The sequence below is a fragment of the Pipistrellus hanaki genome (assembly GCF_964339955.1).
Source record: "Pipistrellus hanaki genome assembly, chromosome: 10".
NCBI classification, from domain to species: domain Eukaryota; kingdom Metazoa; phylum Chordata; class Mammalia; order Chiroptera; family Vespertilionidae; genus Pipistrellus; species Pipistrellus hanaki.
In genome coordinates, this window is record NC_140512.1 from 32,119,865 (window position 1) to 32,136,096 (window position 16,232).

The following is a 16,232-nucleotide window of genomic DNA, read 5'->3' on the forward strand; positions in this document are numbered from 1 at the left end:
ACTCAAAGTACTCAATGGCCTTACTTCCTGAATACATTTACAGATGCTCCTTTTAGAAGGGGGAAAAAAGTGTCTTTCTCTAAGTTTAAATTAAAGTGCTTTCTAGGAATCCCAGAAAGACTATGTCACTAGAGAATGTCATGTCCAAAACACTGAGAGAAGGCAGGTGTTAAACACTACTTACCTTTTGGCTTGTTGCTCTCTTTCTCTCTTAGAGTAAGTGGACAAGGAAATTTAGATTTGTGGGTTGTTTTTTTGTTTTTTTTTTTAAGACTAAGTTTGTCCTGGATGGTTTAACTTGAGGTCCTGCAGGACCGAGGTATAGTGTGGCTCAGTAGTTTTTACCTTGGGGAGTATGGAAACATAGTTACCTTCTTCCCTGCAGCTCCATCTTCCCCTGGTATGCCTGGCTGTCCTGGGAGCCCTATTGAGCCTGGCGCCCCCTGGTGGATAAGCAAAGATTTTATTTCCCAGAAGTTCATGTTATCATGCACCCCCATTTTGCAGTACTTGCAATTATTGGGTCTAGTAATAATTAATGTCGTTTTTAACATTCTTTTAAAATCTTGCTTGGCGTTGACTTGTATTGACATAACCTTCAAACACGTGGTATCTACAGAACGTGTGAAGTGCAATTAACAAGTTTTGCTTGAAAAAGTTTGTGTTTGGTTTGGTTTTTGTTGCAAAACTAGGGCTAAGAAGATGGCGGATGAAGAGCATATTTGGCACTGCATGCTTTACGAGTTCCAATTAGGAAGAAAAGCAAGTGAGGCTGCAAAAAACATCTGTAGTGCTCTTGGTCAAGATGCAGTTAGCGCCAGAAAATGCCAGCGTTGGTTTGAGAAATTTCGCGAGGGAAATTTTTCGTTAGATGACAAGGGTGGTCGAGGCCGTGTGCCCAATTTTGATCAAGAAGCTCTTCAAGCTCTTTTGGTGCAAAATCCTCAAATTACCCAACAAGAGCTTGCGACAACTTTAAATTGTTCACAAAAAACAATTTCCAATCAATTGCGTGCACTTGGCAAAGTCCAAAAGTTTGGAAAATGGGTTCCTCATGAGTTGACCGACAACAACCGTAATCAAAGAGTCACAATTTGCAGTTCACTCCTCTCTCGTCAAAACCGTTTGCCATTTTTAGAGCAAATTGTTACCGGAGATGAAGAATGGGTGCTGTATGTTAATTTGAAAAGGCGGCCTCAATGGTTGGACAAAAATGAGGCTCTGCAGCCCACGCCAAAACCTGACTTGCATGCGAAAAAAGTGATGTTGTGTGTTTGGTGGAATTTTAAAGGAATTCTTCATTATGAACTTTTACCATCTACCCAAACCATTACAAGTGCAGTGTATAGTGCCCAATTGGAAAGGTTAGCCCAAGCTTTAAGAGAAAAAGAACCCGCGCTGATTAATCGGAAGGGCGTAATTCTTCACCACGATAACGCACGACTGCATACTGCAAGAATCACTGCTGAAAAACTGCGCCAGTTGGAATGGGAAGTTCTCCCTCAACCTGCATATTCTCCTGATATTGCCCCTTCCGATTACCATTTGTTTTGTTCTTTGCAAAACTTTCTTCTTGGAAAAAAATTTAATAATGAAGAATGCCTCAAAAATGCATTGACCGAATTTTTTGCATCAAAATCACAAGAATTTTACAACAGAGGGGTTAAAATGCTTCCTGAGCGTTGGGCACAAGTAGTAGAAAACAACGGCAACTATATTGTTGATTAAATTTTGTTGTATTGTTTAAATAAATTCGATTTAAAAAAAGTATTAGAAAACGACATTAATTATTACTAGACCTAATAGATATAGCTTATAGTTTCTGAGAAAAGCCTCTAAGCTGAGAAATCTAAATAGTAATTACTAGTAATCAAACTATTTGACCTTGGACAAATTATTTAACCTTCCTGGATCTCAGTTTTGGATTATGTTGTTTGTTATGGGTTGAATTGATCCCAAAAAAAGATACACTGAAGTCCTAACCCGTGGTACTTGTGAATATGACCTTTTCCAGAAATAGGGTCTTTCGCCGAAACCGATTTGGCTCAATGGATAGAGTCGGCTTGGGGACTGAAGGGTCCCGGGTTCGATTCCAGTCAAGGGCATGTACCTTGGTTGCGGGCATATCCCCAGTAGAGGGTGTGCAAGAGGCAGCTGATCAATGACTGTCTCATTGATGTTTCTAACTCTGTATCTCTCTCCCTTCCTCTCTGTACAAAATCAATAAAATATATTTAAAAAAAAAAAAAAAAGAGAAAGAAATAGGGTCTTTCCAGATGCAATCAAGTTAAGATGAGGTCATTAGAGTGGGCCCTAATCCAGTATGACTGGTGTTCTTATAAAAAGAGGAAAACACCATGTGAAGATAGACACATAGAGAGAATACCGTGTGGCAACAGAGGCAAAGATTAGAGTGATGTAGCTGCAAGCCAAGGAATGCCAGAATTGGCCACTACAAGCTAAGAAGCAGCAAAGAAGGATTCTTTCTACAGGTTTTGAAGGAGGCATGGCCCTGCACACACTTTGATTTTTCTATTTTTTGTCCCCAGAACTATGAGACAATAAATTCCTATTGTATTAAGCCACACAGTTTGTGGTACTTCGTTACAGCAATCCTGAGAAATGAATATAAAAGTGACATGAAAAAACTGGGGACTTAGCATCACTTCTAGCTCTAATGCTCAACAATTCTATTTGCTTTCAAGTTAACTTATGATTAAGAATAAGTTCTTTAATATATTCAGAGAAAATACATGCTACCTTCAAAAAGTATAAAATTGTCCTTATTGCATTTATTATAAGCAAAATATATTAAAGATAATTGAGAGGAATTTCAACTAAACCAAGTTTAAAAAGCTACTGAAAAAAAGTACAGGGAAATTATTCTATGATTGGGAATTCGTGTATGTGGACAGCCAACTGTAGGCATTCTTCTATGCCATGTTATGTAAGGCACTTAAGTCTCCAAAAATGTGATGTCTATGGAGGTCTTGGAACCAATACCCTCACAGATACCAAGGGACAACTTGCTTTAGGGGAAGTCAAAGTTGTTGGAGGGAATCTACACCCTTATGTTCCACATTGTTCAAGGATCACCTAAATTAAAAAAAAAACATGCAAGTTGAGATAAGAGGTAAAAGCAAGGGAAACAAATAGCATGTTGACATATAGAATTACTGGGTAACAGAAGTGGGCTGGACACATGTTAGATTTATGAAATGAATTGCTTACGAAACAATAAAACAAAGGAAGGGAAGTAGCCTTTACTGAAATCCTAACGACTAGATGCTTTGTTTTATAATATGGTGGACGATAAAGTTCAAAAGCAGTGATCAGCAAACAGCGGCTCGCGAGCCACATGCAGCTCTTTGGCCCTTTGAGTATGACTCTTCCACAAAATACCACAGCCTGGGCGAGTCTGTTTTGAAGATATGGCATTAGAAGAAGTTTAAGTTTAAGAAAATTGGCTCTGAAAAGAATTTTCAATCGTACTGTTGATATTTGGCTCTGTTGAATAATGAGTTTGCCGACCACTGTTCTAAAGAACCACTCCATGCTAAAATAGAGCCTGTGGTGCTAATAAATGAATAAGCAAATAAGTAAACAAGTAGTAGTCATTAAAATAGACCAATTTTTGTTTTTCTTTAACAATAAGCGTTATACTGAGCATCAGACCCTTTTCTAAATAAACACTCTATACTGGAAAAGGGGACAGTTAGATGACACATGCATGATCTGTATTTCATTTGGATATAAATGAAACTTTACATAATATCACATAAATCATCTAAATGCTTCTGAGCAGCATGGTGAACTCACCTTTGGACCTGGTACTCCAATCCCCACTGGTCCTCTAGGGCCTGGAGGTCCTATCTGGCCTACTTCTCCCTAATAAGGAAAGAGTATTTGACCAAGGCAGCAAAATAAAAATAGCATATTCCTTCTTTGATCTCCTAAGAGTTGTCTTATATCAACAAAATAAGAGAACACTGAGCTTCATGTGCTCAATTCATATATATACTTCACCCCACCACATTTGGAATGTAAAATGATCTGGCTTAAAGTATAGGCTATGTAACATACTCAAAATTGATTGTAAGGACCCCCCGCCCCCCTACCCCCAATAAAGAGTCCCTGGAAATGGTAGTTATATTCTAGAACAACTAAAATTGACACATGAGAAATCAAGATGACCGATGATCAAAAGCAGTATCATAACCAGAGAGAACAACCTGCGCTTCCGATGATGTGCCCAGAATCAGGCATCTTAAGGACAGTAACAGCAGTCTATTAAGCTGCTTCTCACATGGGCATCGCTAAGGAGTGGGCTTGAAGGTGAGACTTCTCAGAGAAGTATTTTATTTATTTAACAATGATTAATGATTTTTTTGAAGCAATGTTAAGGACAGCTAATTAGAAATAAGTGTCATCCCTCTCCCCAAGGGATAAGTAATAGTTCTAATTTAGGAGATAATCTGATTTCTGTTTATAGAAAATGTTTATTTGTTGGGTCATTTCTAACTCCATATCTTTAAGAAAATGTTTCAGCAGTTGGACCTATTGTGGAAGTGCCGGTGAGAATAAAAATGAGTCAGTCCAAAGAGGCATGTAGCCACAGGTAGTACCTACGGATATTACTGCTTGAGATGCTAGAATAGTAAAAGTAACAAAGAAAACAATAAATGAAGATTGTTTAAATAAAGCTTCTAAGAGCACAAGGAATATATATTAAATTTTATACACCATTAGGATTATCAGTTAGATTTTACATTAAGTAGAGACCTCTGATTTTTAAGTTCATTTCATCTACAGTCTTCCAAATGCCTGACCACTGCCCAGAAAACAGCCAGTATATTTATAGACATATGGAACTCCTTTATCGTTGAGAAAGTTACCTTGGAACCAGGTGAGCCCTGTCCTGGGGGTCCTTGAGGACCAGGGGGACCAATAAGGCCTTGGATTCCCTTTAAAATAAAAAATTTAATAGTATCAGTGAAATTAAGAAGAAATGTGAATAAAAGTTTCCAATCCTCTAAAGTGAGTTTAGTTCATGTCCCATAATGAATTACTGATAGTCAATATTAGTTGAATGGGATAGCAGAGGCTGCTAGTGGAATCATGAAATGCATTCTCCCCTTCTCCCATGGTAAGAGAAATATCAGCTGGCCCACATGGCTGCCTGGGATAAAGACCACATTTCCCAGGCTCCATAGCAGCCAGATGTTGCCATGTGACTGGGTTCTGGCCAATGGAATGGGAATGGAAGTGATGTGTAATTTCCAGTCCCTGCTAAAGGTAGAAGTATGCCTCCTTCTCCCCTACACACACTTTCCAGTGGATGAAGTGAAGACAGGTGTTTTTCCTGTAGAGGAAGAAAGCGCACCCTCAGAAGGGCAGAGGGACAGTAATGAAGAAGCCTGAGGCCCTGATGAGCAGAGCCACCACTCCAGCTTGAAGTTCTAAAGAAGAGAAATAATGCTTCATCTTGTTAACCCATTCCACATCTCAGTCATATGCTAGCAAGCCAGCTGTACCATGGTATATATCAAGATGTTCAGATGAAGGTTTGACCTAGGACAGTGGTTGGCAAACTGAGGCTTGTGAGCCACATGCGGCTCTTTGGCCCCTTGAGTGTGGCTCTTCCACAAAACACCCCATGCTGGCGCACACATATAGTACAATTGAAACTCCGTGGCCCATGCGCAGAAGTCGCTGTTCGGCCTGGGACGGTCTATTTTGAAGAAGTGGTATTAGAACCTGCCGACCACTGACCTAGGTTGTAAGAAGCAATAGGCAGCAGACACTAAACCGATGCATGTTCAAACATTTGACTCTCACCCATGTTGTAGGTGAGGACAACACTAAAAGGGGGAAGGAGACAGCGTTTAAAAGTTCTTTGGAGAAAGAAGTCATAACATTTTTTCTTTGAAGAAGATGTGAGGGGTTTAAGTTGCTTTGTTCGGTACCCCATTCTAGAAAGGGAACTTCAATAAAACCACTTGAAGATCTTGATATTTTTTTAAACAAACAAAAAAAAGGTGACTCATGTCTAAGAAAGCTAAAGTGGACTGTGACAGCCCAGAAAGAGCTGGCGTGGGATCAGCTTGAGCATCAGGGCTTGTGCAAAGGCCACGTGAGTTTTTTCTGTGGACCAGAGTCCTTTCCAAGAGGGTCTGGAAGAGTAATGGAACTCCAACAGAAAGAGTCAGCATAGAGTAAACCTCTAGAAGAGCAGAGGTTGATGGGAGAAATCGCTGGAGGAAGAGAGTTCTTTATCCATGTCCTAGGAGGGGCAAAGGCAGGGGCCAGTGCCTGATCCCCACGAGAAAGAGTGTCAAAATCAAAATCTGCCAAGACCAGAGGACCCAAAGCCATCTGACAATGGAGCAGTCAAGACAATTTCTGTACTCATCCTCTCCTCCAGGCTTGACTCAGCTGGGAGGGAGGAGAGGCACAGACCTTCCCATGGACCACAGGTTCTCCATGCAGCTCATACCAGATGGGGAAAGATTGGAAGGAAGATTTATACCTCGACAAGACAGTTTTCATTATATAATGAAAACTGTGATTTGTAGCTTAGAGTGACCCTAAAACTTTCTATTAACTTAAAAGTGATAAGACAAGTCTATAATCTGGTGATCATTTCTTTCTGTGCCACACCAAAGAAAAATCTTCCCCTAATGAAAAAAAAAAAAAAGTTTAAAGGGATGATGAGAGAGAAAACTAAGATTTTTGTTTTGCTTGCACCCCACAAACCACGACAGGGCATATAATGGTTACAGAAATATTATTTTATTGCAAATTTTTTGTCCTTTTTCTATATATATCATACAACTGCTTGCTTATTTTAAAAAGTACAATTAGCATTCCCTTTCTCTGGTTGATGAAGATGAAAAAGTTTAAACAATTTAAGAAAGCCAAGTTTTAAAATATTGAGCTTTTATAAGAAGGAATTCTTCACTTTTTCAGTAGTCCACACGTCGCATGCAATGGGACAAGGAACCAAACATTTCCAGGGGATGTGCCCATATGTGCATACACATGTATATATGGTTATTTAGATTCTACTCTATTTTATAAAAGATTTGATATTGTCAAGTCTGCAAATGTTTAATGAAAATCTGCAGGGATATTTTATGCTAGTTGCTGGAAATGGAAACAGAAGCTCCCTCATAAACAGATGAATGGGAAAATTCATTTCTATAAGAAAAAGAGAAAGATCTAATAATTACAGGAATTCAATGGATAAACGTTAAATTATGGATAAGAAGAAGAATGAATAACTACATGAATTAAGGTTAAATTCAAGTAGAGTATAGATCGCTTATCTTCAAAGGATAAACAAATTTGTTTCTTGCTCAGAGCAATTTTCAAATAGCACATTCTATTCCGTCACCTTACTCAGTAGGGCTCAGCTTCATGTGGATCTGTCTACGTTTAAAATTGTTTTCTCTTGGAAAAGAACAGAAGGGGATGAGAAAACCAAAGAGGTCGAGGAGGTCTGAGGGCTTTTTTAAGATAAAGGAAAACAACCTCCAGGAAGAACCAATATTAAAGGCAACAGGAAGCTGCAGGTGGGAGGTCCAGAACTCCCAGGCCATCTGGAAAGACTTAGCTTTCTTTGAACCTCATTTTTCAGCCTGATGGTGGTGAGTCAGCACCAGGAGCACCACGAGACCCAGGATGCGGCAGCACTGTCCAGCCACTTTTGGGATTAGAAGGTAAACAAATAAACTACAAAGCTGGAGAATGCCTGATCACATAGTCAACTCCAATGTAGGCAAAATGTACAGCTCTTCATTATTTTCTAAACATTTATTTACGGACTTATCTTGGCTTCTCTTGCACCTTAACACTCCTAATGTACTACACTAGGACCTGTACCAAGGAAAAGGAAATGGAAAAAGAAGTCAGTCCAATTTTGCTGTTGCTTGGATTAGCAACAATAAACGTACATACTCAATAATTAGAAGACAGTTATAATAGAAATAACTCAGTTAATGTCAGCAAGAAACTTTGGAGTTATCTCATTTTAAAAATTCTTTTCTTCTCCCACTATCCTAGATAAAAGAAGTACTATTCATTCTCTAGGCAGTAGAATAATTCAAACCTTAACTCTAAATTTTAACCAAACTGATTTCCCTCCTCCTCCTCCTCCTCCTCCTCCTCCTCCTCCTCCTCCTCCTCCTCCTCCTCCTCCTTCTTCTTCTTCTTCTTCTTCTTCTTTTTAGCAGAAGGGTATTCAGCATAAATTTGGGTATATTGGTTACTTAATTAAATGAGATAATGTAGGTAAAAGTGTATGGTCAACAAGAACCCTAGATAGGACTGATATATTATCTTCCTATTATTCAGATCTAACAAGATTATCCAGCTTTCCTAGTGGTTTTGGTCAGAAGTTTTTGGAAGCAATTTTAGTCATAAATGGAAAGACAAGCTAAGAGATCTTTTCTTTCTTCTCACTAACAGAGGCCAACTGTCATTTATAAACTCTGTGGCTTGTGCCCCTTAAAATCAAGTAGCTACCTCTGATTCTGGACTTTGTTTTAAATTTAACATTTTTTTCAGATTGGTTCATGGCTAGGGGGTGGAAGTACTATAGTACTAGCATTGGGAGAGAGTGTGATTTAATCACTCACAAAGCTGCAAGGGGGATGGGGTGGGGAGAGAATAAACACACAAAGCAACAGGTAAATAAACTATTGCTCCCAAGGGATACTGAAAATACAAACTATTACCCCAAAACTCTTATCCTATTAATTCGGTTTTAAGGTTAAAGGTTACAGCATCAAGAAATTTACTATTTCTTAAGTTTTGGAAGTTCTACTAAATAAGATCTTACAAACAAGCTTATCCTTCCCTATATTCCCTTTAGATGTGAATTTTATTTCAATTTAACTATCAGGTACATTCATTGGCGTTGGCAGGACTGGCCTTTGACAAACTCCAGCATTGGGCCAGGGAAGGGCAAAAGTATCATTTACCTGTTCCCCTTGACTCCCAATTCCGGGAACGCCCATTGGTCCTTGGGGTCCCACGGGTCCCAAGTCCCCCTGTAGAGAAAACAAATCAGAAATATTATAATAAAATGAAACTTCATTCTTTCTTATTTTCATACTTTGGAATTATGTTGGATTAAAATATATTTTTATATTCTTTAAAAAGTTCAACATGGAAAGTTAGCAAACTCCTTTTAAACAGTTTAGTTCAAATTTGCCAAAATAGTTAATTATGTTTTACTCTTTAGTCTGAATTGGTGAGAAGTTGCACCAGTTTATATTTATCAGTCTTTTTTTTTTTTTCTCACAAGAATCAAAAGTTCCTGAATGGTTATTATACTGACACAAGCACTATCTGTTAGGCTCATAACAGAAATATTTAAAAGTATAAAATTCATAGAGTTCAAGGAACACAGGATCTGAGAAATAAATTGAAGCAAAATATTGTAAATTTCTCTAAATACCTTTTCCCGCTTAATCTTATTAAAATGCATTTTGAAAATTAAGAAATTTTCTAAGTTAAATGCAACAAAATTAAAGAACCTTACCTCTCCCCTCCATGAAATAAATTTGGGAAACAAAATAAATGTTATCATTAAGAAGAATATCATTCATCCATCCTTTGTATCTTTCAACAAATATTTTATGTGTGAGGGCATAATAAGGTCTCTTTCATGACTAATGAACACTGCTTGGGTAGTGTGAAAGCCACAGATGACATATAAATGAAAAGGTATATCTGTGTTCTAATAATACTTTATTTACAAAAACAGGCAGCCAGCTCCACATTTAACTAGCAATGCTGGGCTAAATAAATATATTTTTATGAACAAAAGTACATCACTAGATTAAACTGTATATAATATTACAAAATCTGTTGAACCTGTCACTAAAACATGCCCTGGGATATGCTTCTCAGTGTTTCACTCTGTATCGATCCAAGTCTAAATAAGTATGCTGGAAGGAAAATGTAATGGAGTTCAGTTCTAATTCAGAACGGCATTATTCTGATTCATAACTCAGTTGCTTGTCATGTAGCAGGCATTGCATTGAATGCCTTTCATTCTGAAGGTAGGCATCCCATTTTCCTGAAGAAGTTAAGTACACACCATTTAGCAGTAAGATTCAAGTCTACTCTCTCTGACTATAAAATCTAACTCATAACCACTATTCTGCAAATATTCAGTATACCCAAAAGAAAGACCCTCTTCTGTGCATTGTGATATACACTTAAATACCTATATCAAAACTACTTCCTTGTTTTGTACCAATTTATATATTTGAGAGCACTTAACATAGAGGCATTTATCTTATCATTTGAAACAGAGGCACCAAGTCTCTGAATCTAATATATATAAAAGAATAGAAAAGGAAGAAAGAGTGGAGATAAAAGGAAGACGGTTTGATATGGTAAGAGAATAGCAGATGATGGCTTTGCAATTACTCTGTGATAATGTCCTGATATTTCCATGTGTTTTCTTTGCATGAGCTCCAGGTGTAAAATTAAAAATGCAATGTCAATTAAACCTAAGAAGGTTAATTTACTGAACTCATAAAAAATTAGTATCCTATTGTACTCAATTTTCACTGCTCCAAAGGATGAAAGAACATCTTACATATTTTTAGAGTATTTTGGAGCTGAAGTTACAACCAAGAATTGTACTGTATCTAAAATCTGTATAACTCACTATTTCCCACTACCTCTGCTATTTAAACACAGATTTACAGAAGAGATGGCTACCGGTAGTAAATAAAAGAAATAAGTACTTCAGCCGAAACCGGTTTGGCTCAGTGGTAGAGCGTCGGTCTGCGGACTGAAAGGTCCCAGGTTTGATTCCGGTCAAGGGCATGTACATTGGTTGTGGGCACATCCCCAGCAGGGGGTGTGCAAGAGGCAGCTGGTCGATGTTTCTCTCTCATCGACATTTCTAGCTCTCTATCCCTCTCTCCTCCTCTCTGTAAAAAATCAATAAAATATATATATATATTTTAAATAAGTACTTCAAGATTAAAACACACTTAAGATAATCTTGAATATCAATCATTATTCTAATATAATATAATAATATGATTAGAGGTTGACATATTTGGTAAATGACTCCAAATTGATATGAGGTCTCTGTTTCTTGTGTATTTTTATATCTCCCATCCTCTGGCATCATCCCTTCCCACTAGAATTTAGGGCCTTATCAGCCTCCAGTATCTCCTATCACTGGCCTCACCCCTACTTCTAATCTGGATATAATTTGTAGCTATTTTAAAGAAAACAAGGAACTAGTGAGAAAGAAGAAGGCCATGGCAGGTAGGCTGTAGTGTTGAGCATAACTTTCCAGAACACCAGTGTCAGACATGGCCATTCTGTGTGGTGAAGCAAAACCTCTCCATAGTCCTGTCTGAGCACAGACAGAAACAAAAATAAACAATGTCCAAATTCCTCAAAAGGGGTCAAACATTCTCCTATACTGACAAAAATGAGTAGCTGCTACTTCTTTACCAGATGCAGTAGCCTGGCTCCATCTTTCTCTCCTAGTTAAGATTCGTTAAAATGCCCAAACTTAAAATTACCCCCACTTCCTGAGAGCTTCCAGCTCAGAGCCAAGCCATACTTCCTTAGACACTAACCCAAGCCACCTAATCTATGAGCCCAAATTCTATGAAAAGAAACCTCTCATCTTACTAAGTTGTGATCAGTTCCCATGGTATGTGTCCTCTTTCACAGCAGAGTCAATAAACCTAAATTTGTTCAATTATAGGTGGGATCCTATTGGTCCTTGCTGGAGGACATCAATGCTAGTTTTCTTAAATGAGTTATCTTCTTTCAGACTCCTTTTAAGGTAATATTTTTTAGTGGATGCCTAAGGGTGGATATTGCTTCTGTAATGAGGTCAAGTCATGTTTCAACAGCTATTTTCTTTACAAAGTAGAGGTCTATTCTGCTAATGTTTAGCTTCAAAGCTGCTTGGCTGACGACAGGGATACTGGAAGTTGGAAGCCAAATAAATGGGACATTACTATAAACATATAATATGGAAATTTCCAGATAATAATTCATCTCTACAATAATATACCTTGCATATACTTGATTTACAACTAAGTTGACACCTGTGTAATGTGGTTGTCAGGTTGTATACAGTTCATTCAATTAAAAATTTTAAAAATAATTTTACTGGCATGTCTTCCATCCCATATCCTATATATGTTACCTTGTCCCCTTTGATTGACAGGCCTTGTAGTCCTTGTGAGCCAATTGGACCTTCAGAACCTTTTTCACCCTGAAAATATATGAGAGAGACATCAGGGCACTAATAAAACAGTTAAAGCATTCAAAGCAACCAAATTTACAGCTCACTGAAAATGGGTAATTCTAACTGACGCCAAGATTTGTAACTTGCAAAAAAAATTAGTCTTAACTCTTAAATAGGAAGTACTCTGTCCAAGCAGAACACATATGAAGTATCGCTAATGTTGGAAAAGAGCTCTATTCCCAAAATAGTCAGAAATATCTGGGGATGAGGACCTAATCAGTCACAGAGTACAACGCACTGAGTCAGTCCTCCGTCTCCTCAACAATGCTGCAACTATGCCTGTTACACAATGGAAATGTGTCCCTCATATTAGTATATGAACTAATACTGGCTATGGTTATTTATTAAATGTCTTATATCAGAATTTATACACATTCTTTGAAAATTTAGTTTTAAGATAATTAATGTAAAATCTTCTTGGATTTAATCACATGACCTATGTAATGTAATATCAATGAAGTCATCACACTGCATTGGTATGAAAAATAAACCATATAAGCAATAAAAAATAGTATTCATCTGATGAATTTATATGAATTTTGAGTAAAATCAAAGGACATTTGCAAAAAAATGTAAAAAACAGGAAAATATCCTTTGTGTCTTTATGCATTCAATGGTATAATCACTTAAGCCCTACATCAGGGGAAGCAGCCCCAAGTAGCACATATAGAAAATTCCCTTTGGTCCTGCTGATTGAGGAATAAAGTAGTCTGAAAAGTGGGTTCTTCTGGCCATTTCCATAGTACCTAATTACATACAGCTGACCCTAAAACAATACTGAATATGGTGAGTTATTTGTTTGATGAGATAGAGGGCAATGCATTGTGTGGGTTATTATGAGCAAGACTATATCTTTATATCATGCAGTTGAACTTGTCACTAAGACAATGCCCTCCTGTATGCTTCTTAGTGTTTCACATATTTATTTCTCATTTATTTCTTTACTAGATATAAATTACTAATTTAGGTTTCTCAGGCTGGCCTCTGGGGATTGGGCCGAAACCAGCTCTCCAACATCCTCTGAGAGGTCCCAGATTGTGACAGGGCAGTTTTCAGATCATGCACCCCAGAATCAGGCTTCCTCCTCTGTGGTTCTGGGTATGTCACCTGAGAACCACAGCTGCCAAGTCACCACAGCTTGGCAGCTCCTGTGTTGAGCATCTTTTCCCTGATGGTCAGCACGTGTCATAGCTACTGGCCAGTCACTTGGGCTTTTATATATAAAGATAGTAAAAAACAAACAAACAAAAGACAAAACCGATTATAAAAAGAAGTAATTCTGGCTATTTAAATTTTCTAGGTTGTTTGGGCTACTCATATATAAAAATTTACTATATATAATTCAACAAACTATGTATTATAAATTATTTTGAAATGTAGTGCTAAATTGCCAGCCTCTATATCTAATAATGACATTTTGGTTAGTCAAGGGCATTACTGAAGTCCCCTTTATCTAACATATCATTTTCATTTATTATGACAAGTTAAATGTGTTAGTTAAAAGGGGCCTCTCTGAAAATTCAACCCAAAACTTAGTATGAATTACTTGTTGTAGCTAATTATTCTCACTCTAGCTGAGATATGGTTTCCTCAAAGGTCATTGAATATTGATCATGTCGGGAGAGGCTAAGAATGAGTTGTAGTTTTAGATTGTGCAGCTATACTAAGAAGTTCAAAACTTAGGGACCTGACTGAATACCATGAAAGGTCTTAGTCACATAGAAAAAGAGTGTGTGTTTCTCTGCGGGCAGTGTGTGTATGCATGCACATGTGCTTGGGGGAAATGCTTTAGAAAAGAAGGAAAAATACTTCAAAATTTATCCTTACTCACTCTGAAATTTTGTTGATGTTGCCCAAAGTATTTGGAAAATAATTTCCCATGTGGCTTTTGGAAAAGGTGCCATAGATTTTGAGTAAACAGCCTGGACAAGAGATCAGCAAACTGAAGCCCAATGGCCAGCTCTCTGCCTGTGTTTTGTAAAATGTAGCTTTACTGGAACCCAGTCACACTCATTCATTTAAACTACATTGTTTATGGCAGCCTGCGTGCTACAACAGCAGAGTTAAGTAGTTGCAACAGATACCATATGGTTCACAAAGCCTAAAACATTCACTGCCTGGTCTTGAAAGAAAAAGTTTGCTAACCCCTTGTCTAGAGGAACTTGAGTTCCAAGAATTATATATGGGAAGCAGTGGAGATGTTTAAATTCTCAATTGCCAGGTAAAAGATTGGTCTTTCGTACCATTTTGCTCCTTATAGCAATAAGCTAATTTCTTTTTTATTATACTAAAGGCAATGCTGTTACAAATTGGTTTCTTATCTGTGTTTCACAAAACAAAGCTGAGAATAAAGCTTTGCATAGCTACACACTGTAACTCAACTACCAGGCATAAAGAGGCTATCACGGTGCTTTAATGACTCCAGTCTGAGAGGTTTTATTTTAATTTCACATGCAATAATTATATAAAGTAGAAGTCTGTCAACGTCTCATTTATGATTGCAAAATTTGCTGTCGTTTCATAAAAAGGGGAAATTTACATATTCCTTCATTTAATCGGGTGAAGTTGGTCACACACTATAACAAGAAAATACTTGACTTCTGATAATGGGACACAGTTTTTAAAATTTGTAATTCATGACCATGCGAGACAAAGCCCTTTTCCTAGTACAGAAGGTATTGTTACCTTTGGTCCTGGGAAGCCTTCTCCCGGTAAGCCCCTCTCTCCCGGCACTCCCTCGGGACCACGGGGACCCTGGTTGGGATAAAAGGGAATGAAGAATAAAAAAGAGAGAAAGGATAATGGGAGGAGGGGAAAGGAAGGTAGGAGAGGAAGGAAAAGAAAATGGTTATATTTCAGTTCACATAGGCATGATATAGTCCTATTGAAGTCATTAGTAAGAACTTTTTTAGTAAGCTTCATAGTAATCAGGAGAATTATAGAGATGTGAAGAATAAATTCCCATTGTATTAAATACTTGTTCCGCCAAAACCAGTTTGGCTCAGTGGATAGAGTGTCGGTCTGTGGACTAAAAGGTCCCAGGTTCGATTCCTGTCAAGGGCATGTACCTTGGTTGTGGGCACATCCCCGGTAGGGGGTGTGCAGGAGGCAGCTGGTCGATGTTTCTCTCTCATCGATGTTTCTAGCTCTCTATCCCTCTCCTTTCCTCTCTGTAAAAAGTCAATAAAATATATTTTAAAAAAATACTTGTTCCACTTGATTGGCATATGATTGTCTTTTCTGGTATCCTCAAATTAGTGGGAAATGGAAATTAACTGATGTGTCAGAATAAGGTACAGAAAATAAACCTCATGAGGAAAGGCTAACTTCGGGGACTGCATGGCTGGAGATGGACACAGAGTAATTTCAGAGTTGAATTATGGGATGTGGGGGGGGCTGTGAAGAAATCACCGCACAGCTGGTTAAAATACTGAATTCTGTGTACATGTGTTTTAATTTCTATCCTCATAAATTTGGACTCAAACTTGAAATCTTTCAAGAACTAGTTGAACCCACTGGAGATTTATGTGTATGTAGAAACCTGGATCAAGGGAAGCATGATTTTCAATCTCAATGATTAAAATTAAGAAGTCTATGTGACAGTTGCTCAGAAAGGCATTAGGAAAGGTGAGAACTTCTCACATAAGGATAGAAAAACGACAGTTTCAGGCATTGAAGTGGACTGGCTAGAAAGGTACTCTCGGAATAATAATAATAATAATAATAATAATAATAATAAACAGTAATGTTCCACTTAAACACCAGAAATTTTAAAAGGCTACATATTTTCCCACTAAATCTTCTTGACCAGCAGGCCAAAAAGTAGAACAGAGACTAACAACAGGAATCTTAAAAGCATAAACTGGAGCTTCCCTTTGAATGGGTCTTGACTCTAAAAAGATAATGAGGGCTCACTTGCCGGGGAAGT

At 37.8% G+C, this 16,232-nt stretch overlaps 1 protein-coding gene and 1 long non-coding RNA gene across 4 annotated transcripts in view; one reads left to right on the forward strand and one right to left on the reverse strand.

Moving 5' to 3' along the window:
* LOC311628998 overlaps nt 1-16,232 on the forward strand; it is a 126,501-nt gene that overhangs the window by 92,542 nt on the left and 17,727 nt on the right. The window lies entirely within an intron of this gene.
* Nucleotides 1-16,232, reverse strand: part of COL28A1 (collagen type XXVIII alpha 1 chain) — a 144,244-nt gene that overhangs the window by 73,848 nt on the left and 54,164 nt on the right. For all 3 annotated transcript variants that reach the window (XM_084896664.1, XM_084896662.1, XM_084896663.1), the window contains 6 exons: nt 14,990-15,058; nt 12,203-12,271; nt 8,985-9,053; nt 4,896-4,964; nt 3,820-3,888; nt 372-443 (listed from right to left, as the gene is read on the reverse strand). In XM_084896664.1, coding sequence (XP_084752790.1) covers nt 372-443; nt 3,820-3,888; nt 4,896-4,964; nt 8,985-9,053; nt 12,203-12,271; nt 14,990-15,058 — 417 coding nt within the window. The remainder of the gene's footprint in view (nt 1-371; nt 444-3,819; nt 3,889-4,895; nt 4,965-8,984; nt 9,054-12,202; nt 12,272-14,989; nt 15,059-16,232) is intronic.